The sequence below is a fragment of the Agelaius tricolor genome, unplaced genomic scaffold (assembly GCF_023055355.1).
Source record: "Agelaius tricolor isolate 1412-34295 unplaced genomic scaffold, bAgeTri1.0.p SCAF_26, whole genome shotgun sequence".
Classification (NCBI taxonomy): Eukaryota; Metazoa; Chordata; class Aves; order Passeriformes; family Icteridae; genus Agelaius; species Agelaius tricolor.
In genome coordinates this window covers 11446429-11453461 of record NW_027269286.1, presented here as the reverse complement: position 1 = coordinate 11453461, position 7033 = coordinate 11446429, and the positions used below count along the sequence as shown (strand labels likewise).

General features: G+C 48.3%; 1 protein-coding gene across 1 annotated transcript; it reads left to right on the top strand.

The window, feature by feature from the left end:
• Positions 1-548: 548 nt before the first annotated feature.
• PCDH20 (protocadherin 20) lies at positions 549-5959 on the top strand. Its single transcript, XM_071448371.1, has 2 exons — positions 549-783; positions 1871-5959. Exons 1-2 carry the CDS (start codon positions 643-645, stop codon positions 4565-4567), a joined length of 2838 nt encoding a protein of 945 aa, XP_071304472.1. The 5' UTR covers positions 549-642; the 3' UTR covers positions 4568-5959.
• The last annotated feature ends 1074 nt before the right edge of the window (positions 5960-7033 follow it).

The following is a 7033-nucleotide window of genomic DNA, read 5'->3' as shown; positions in this document are numbered from 1 at the left end:
AGTAAATTTCTGCCTTAACACCTCATTTAAATCTGTCCTCTTTTAGTTCAAAACTGCTCCACTTGTCCGATGACTATCGGCCCGTGTTAAAAGTCGCTCTCCGTCCGCTTTCTACAGACGAAGAACAAGCCGAGTTTATTTTCATTTTTAATATCTATTTCCCGCCTATAGTTTCCAGACGGGTCTACCTTCTTTCCCTGGTCCCAGCGCTGTCCGGGCGAGCACACACACTCCCAATATCCCCGCTCTCCGCTGGGCTCGGTACAGCGGCCGCTTCCCTCCCTGCCCGCTGCGCTCCCTGCCCGTTGTGCTCCCTGCCCGCTGCGCTCCCTGCCCGTTGTGCTCCCTGCCCGCTGCCCACTTCCCTCCGTGCCCGTTGTGCTCCCTGCCCGCTGCCCGCTTCCCTCCCTGCCCGTTGTGCTCCCTGCCCGCGGCAATCCCTGCCCGCTGCCCGCGGCGCTGCCGCAGCCTCCGCGGACGCGCCCCCGCGTCTCGCCCGCCCGCCCCCCTCCCGGCCGAGCCCGTGACTGTTCCCCCGCTCCGGCCCTTCCCGCGGCGGAGGGGGAGTGTCCTGGGCGGCGCGCACATCCCAGCCCAGCCCAGCGCGGCGGCGGCGGCGGCGGCGGCAGCGGCGGCGGGGGAATGGGCAGCCGCGGGGAGCCGGAGCGCCGGGCGGGCGGCGGAGCGGGCGGGCTGCCGGGGCGCAGCCGGCGGCGGCAGCGGTGGCCGGGCATGGGGCCCCCGGGCGGTCGCGGCAGCTCCGGCGCCCGCGGCAGCCTGCAGGTGAGGGTCGGGCGGAGGGAGGGGGGGACGCGCCGCGTCCGGCCACCCGAGCCCGACTTCGCACGCAGCAGCGAAATTGGCAACAAATTGGCTAAAAATCACCCAAGAAAACAACCAAACAAACCAGACCGTGTATGCGTGGATATGTTTGTTGGGTCTTTTTCTCTCCAAAGATCGGGGCAGCCGCGAAAAGTTTATATTTGTTGCTGCTGCCGGGTTGTGGCAAAGAGCCGCGGAAAAGCGAATGGGTGATTAGAAAGAAGGGAAGGGGAAAAAATTTTCTCCGTGGAGACGATGCCTGAAGTTACTTTCGGGGAGCTCCTTTCCATCTGTGTGCAGCGGGCGACACGCTCGCCAGCGCGGGCAACTTGCTCCGCGCAGCCCCTCCGCTCCGCGGCTCCTGCGCAGCTCGCGGTGTCCGCCGGCAGCAGAGGGACCCTGTGGGGGTGCCCGGGGACCCGTCACGGCTGGGCTGGAGCCGCCGGCTCCGCGGCCGCGGGAGGCAGGGACCCCCCTCCCGGAGCGCGGCACCTCCGCCGGGACCCCCGCGGGCTCCGCGGAGCGAGCCGCCTCCCCGCTGCACCGCGGGACCCGTGAACCTGCGGGAAAAACAGCTTTCGGGACGGGGCTGGGGGTAGGAGCTGCGAGGGACGCGTTCCGCATTTCTGCTGTGGAAGAGGAAGGGGGCGAGCAAATGTTTGGGGATGTGCTAGGGGATGCCTCGGTTTGGGATGCGCTTGTTGTTGGGAGGAAAAGTGCCGCTGGTGAGACGGGCGAGCTTGGGGCGGGGGCAAGAGGGAAAATGGCACGTCGGGGCGCAAGTGCTGCTGGGGGGCGGGGGGAGGCAGGGTGCCCCCGGGCCATCCTGGCACTGCGTATTTGCTGTGGGGAATGCAGCTGGTGTTGCCTGGAGGGTACAGATGGTGATGCCCTGGAAGTAGCTGCTGTACTGGGAGGATGGTGGGGAGAGGGAGGATGGATTCATGTTGCAGATGCAGCACTCGCTGCTCGAAGTGGCAGTGGGGGAGGTAGTGGGCGGGGGGAAGCGCCAGCCCTTCCTCACACCCCTGTGCTTCTCTCTTCTCAGCACTTGCTCCTCTTCCTGCTCTTCGTTGGGCCTTTCAACTGCTTTGCCAGTTACAGCCGTGCCACTGAGCTGTTCTACAGCCTCAACGAGGGGCTGCCTGCTGGGGTCCTCATCGGCAGCCTGGCCCGTGACCTGCGGCTCCCAACGGCTGGCAGCCAGCAAGCTGCGTCTCTGCAGCCCCCACTCTCCTTCACGCTGGCCTCCCATGGCTTGGGGGGACAGTATGTGCAGCTAGACAACCGCTCCGGAGAGCTGCACACCTCAGCGGTGGAGATAGACCGGGAAGCTCTATGCGTGGAAAGCAGTGGGGCCACCATCTTCGGGGCATCGGCTGCTGTCTCCTCTTCCTCCCCCTCACCAGAGTCATGCCTACTGCTGCTGGATGTGCTGGTACTGCCACAGGAGTACTTTCGCCTGGTGAAGGTAAAAATTGCTATCCGTGATGTCAACGACAACGCGCCCCGCTTCCCTGTGCCCCACATCCGCCTCTCGGTGCCTGAGAATGCGCCTGTGAACACCCGCCTGGCCATCGAGCACCCCGCCCTTGACCCTGACATGGGCACCAATGGTGTCCAGACCTACCGCCTGCGAGATAACTATGGTGTCTTCACCCTGGATGTGGAGGAGAATGAGAACGGGGAGAGGACTCCCTACCTGATTGTTATGGGGGCACTGGACAGGGAGACGCAGGACGAGTATGTGACAGTCATCGTCGCTGAGGATGGGGGGACTCCTCCGCTCGTGGGCAGCGCCACCCTCACTATTGGCATCAGTGACATCAATGACAACTGCCCCCAGTTCAATGACTCGCAGCTCAACGTCACTCTCTATGGGAATTCCAGCCTAGGAACACATGTGGCTACTGTCCACGCTGTGGACGTGGACCTTGGATCCAATGCCCAGATCACCTACTCCTACAGCCAGAAGGTCCCCCAGCCATCCAGAGACTTGTTCCATCTGAATGAAAGCACAGGAGCCATCACACTCTCCACTAAGGTTGATGGGGACACTCCAAGGCTGCACAGGCTGATCATACTGGGCAACGGTCCTGGCTGTATTCCTGCCGTGATTACGGTGCTGGTGACCATCATCAAAGTCATGATGAGGCCCCCTGAAGTTGTTCCTCGTTTCATAGCTAATGAAGTGGAAGGGGTGGTCTACTTAAAGGAACTTGAGCCTATCAACACACCCATAGCATTTTTTACCATCAAAGACCCCGATGAAAAATACAAAGTCAGTTGCTATTTGGACGGTGATGGGCCTTTCAGGCTTTCACCGTACAAGCCATACAACAATGAATACCTGTTGGAGACCACGAAGCCTTTGGACTTTGAGACACAGCAGCTGTATGAAATCTCCGTAGTTGCATGGAACTCTGAAGGATTTCATGTCAAGAAAGTTGTCAAAGTACAGGTTCTGGATGACAACGACAATTCACCAGTTTTCTCTGAACAGCTGATAGAATTGTCCATTGAGGAGAACAATGTTCCCAATGCTTTTTTGACCAAACTTCATGCTACTGATGCTGACAGCGGAGAAAGAGGGCAAGTGTCCTATTTCTTAGGTCCTGATGCCCCTTCCTATTTTGCTTTAGATAAAACCACAGGAGTTCTTGCAGTTTCCACCCAACTGGACAGAGAAGAAAAAGAGAAATACAGATACACTGTCAAAGCAGTAGATTCTGGATTCCCTCCAAGAGAATCAATAGCAACTGTCACCATCACTGTATTGGATAAAAATGATAACAGTCCAAGATTTATCAATAAGGATTTCAGCTTTTTTGTGCCAGAAAACTTTCCAGGCTTTGGTGAAATTGGAGTTATAAGTGTCACAGATGCTGATGCAGGGCAAAATGGATGGGTTGCCCTTTCAGTTCTGAACGGAAGTGATATTTTTGTTATAGATACTGGAAAAGGAGTTTTGAGAGCTAAAGTCTCCCTAGACAGGGAGCAACAAAGCTCCTACGTTCTGTGGATTGAAGCAGTTGATGGCGGTGATCCTGCCCTGTCTTCTACAGCAAAAATAACTATCCTTCTTCTGGACATAAATGACAACCCTCCTTTGGTCTTGTTCCCTCAGTCTAATATGTCTTACTTGTTAGTCCTTCCTTCTACCCTTCCTGGCTCTCCCATCACTGAGGTCTATGCTGTCGATAAGGACACTGGCATGAATGCAGTCATAGCTTACAGTATCATAGGAAGGAGAGGCCCTCGACCCGAGTCGTTTAGGATTGACCCCAAAACTGGTAATATCACCTTGGAAGAGTCACTGATGCAGAATGACTATGGCCTCTATCGGCTGCTTGTAAAAGTTAGTGATCACGGCTACCCGGAGCCTCTCCATTCCACCGTCATGGTGAACCTTTTTGTCAATGACACCGTCAGCAATGAGAGCTACATCGAGAGCTTGTTAAGGAAGGAGCCTGATATCAGTGTAGAAGAAAAGCAGCCACAAATATCCATAGAACCTACACATAAAAAAATGGAGTCAGCATCCTGCATGCCTACCTTGGTAGCTCTTTCAATAATAAGCTTGGGTTCAATTGCTTTAGTAACGGGGATGGGAATTTACATTTGTCTAAGAAAAGGGAAAAAGCATCACAGAGCAGATGAAAACTTGGAAGTACAAATCCCATTAAATGGAAGAATTAACCTGCACATGTTGGAGAAGAAACCAGTGGAGATTTCTAACATCTGATGTTTCTTTGTGTATAAGTCCAACATTTGAAAAACCCTGCAGGACACTAAAACACGTAGCTGTAGGTTGTATTGACAGAGGTTGCAATGAAGGACTGCTAATTTATAACTTAATATTATAATTGTAAATAGCTGTTTACAGTTTTTTAAATTCGATTTCAGTGTACAGCTTTTTTATGAAACGTTAGTAACTAACAGCTAGCACCCTGACTATAAAAACATGGACATCATTTCCAGCTTTCATAAATCAATAAGATCAGTGAACATAAAAAGGGTGAAGGTAAGATGATTCTTTTAAACTCAAGTTTTAAAAGTATTTTTAACCACGAGAGGGCATCAAATGCTCCTGAGCACGGAACTGTTCAAGGTACTGTCCATGAGATAAACAGAATATATTTTAAATATATTGATTTTAATATAAAATACCTATTGGCATACAGACATTTAACCATTACAAAAAAAAAAGTGTCTGTCCCAATGTATGTATAATAAAAAGAATAAATATGTTAAAATGCACTAGTAATGAAAACCAGAATGTTTATTACCTCACAAGTAAAGCTTATACAGTAGGGTAGAAGAGGCATTAACAAGAAGTGCAATTCCTGTTGAGCAAGAATGCAAGATATTGTATTGAGAATCTGAACTGCTGTGACATATCATTCATTTTTCTCCAGATTCCACTCTCATTATCATTTGCTCCAGCAATCTGCTGGTCATTTTTATGGAAAATTATATTTAATATTTCCTAAAGCAAATAATAACAGAGCTCCATCCTCATCCTCATAAACATGCCAGATGCAAGGAAGAAAGGGAATGGCTAAATCCTTAGTTGTCACAAAAGTGGTGGTATTTTTTTGTACTTCGAGCAATCTGTCAATAGTACTCCATCAGTTGGGTTGTGCAGTAGATTTTTGTTATGTGTTACTTCTGAATCTCATCTGCCAGATGAAAACAAAAATCACTTCACATTCTAAGGAATTGTAGGACTTTTTTTATTCTGACTGTTGCTCCTTTCTGGATTGGTATTTCATGTGAAAGATCTTGTTTCTGATTTTTGGCGACCATTCCTGGCTCCTTTTCATTGGCTTTGATTTTGGATTAGTTCCAGAATCTAACTTGTAAGACTGGTGGCATATTTTCTTGATAATTTATTCTTTGCTGTATCCTCTGCAACAAAGCAGCAATTTTATCAGTGATGTATTACTTTCACTTCATTTTAAGAGCTAAGAACTATCTTTTGTATGATGATTGCATCAAATTTCTCTGTGTGAACAAGATAAATTAGTGTTATGCTTAAAAATTATTATTTTGATTTCTCGCATCATATGTCTGTAATGTACCAAAAGTGTTTATATGTCTGCAAATTAAAGCTATATATTTTCATAATAACTTATTCTCTCTCTCCTAGAATTTTAATTATAAAGCTAAATAATGTTATTTCAGTTGTAAGAAATGCATTTTTCGCAAGTTCTTAGGTGCTGGCTATCTTGTGTGACATAATACTTTCACAAAATAGTACATTTCTAAATCATTAATGACAGTTTGTGCTGTGCATCTTGAAATTACCAGCAAAGGCAACTGTATGTCAGCTGCTGTAAGTGGTGAGGCAGCTCATACCTGTTTTGAAAGTAGGGAATGCAATTTGAGGCAGTTTTTGATTTTTCTCTCTGTGACTGGCACATTACCTTGAACCCTAACTGAAATGTTAGGGTTTCTAATAGATACTGGTTGTACTTAGTCAAAGTAAAAATACTAGCATGATACCCATCATTTTGCCATCGTGGCTATAGGAATTTTTTTTTTTTCCAGGTTAGAATATTTTCTGTGTGGGCATGATTTGATAGCTGTGTTTCATAAAAATTAATTCAGCCTGTCAGAGCTTTGTGGTCAATCACCTCTTTTCCTTTATTTTTCATCTTATCAAAATATAAAAATGGCATTTATCCCTGAAATGCATTTGGCACAAAAAGACTTTGTTTCTTATCTCTGAAGAAAAATTACATTATATCTTTGGAAACAGCTTCAGTATTACAGATACTGTGCATTGCTGTGGTGACGAAGCTAGATCCTCTGCATTTTTCTCTTCAGTAAGGAGGCAAGGTAACTGAAAGACAGGATTATTTTCATTGCTCTTCTCTTATTTCAATTAGCAGTCCAATATATTCTTAAGACAGTTTAAACAGGAGCAAACCCAAGACTTAAGAAATGCAATTAAAAAATAATCCTGATCCTTCAGTGTGTGTTCATATAACACTGGGCAGATGCTTTTATTCAGGTTTGACAAAGACATAGTCTTGACCCTGTTTGATTAATCTTTGGTTAAACATGCTGTTCTTGTTGCCTTTTCTTTTTTTGTTTGTTTGTTTAGATGAAGCATGTTCCTAATGCGCAATAAAATGCAATGTTACGAGCCTGTTAAAGCCAAAGTACTGCTCGTGAAGCATTTCACTCATGATTTTCTACACAT

Bases quoted from the DNA above. Each gene is read 5' to 3' on its own strand.
- PCDH20 (XM_071448371.1), top strand. From the start codon at position 643: ATGGGCAGCCGCGGGGAGCCGGAGCGCCGGGCGGGCGGCGGAGCGGGC. The intron at 784-1,870 runs GTGAGGGTCGGG...CTCTCTTCTCAG, and splicing joins GCGCCCGCGGCAGCCTGCAG to CACTTGCTCCTCTTCCTGCT.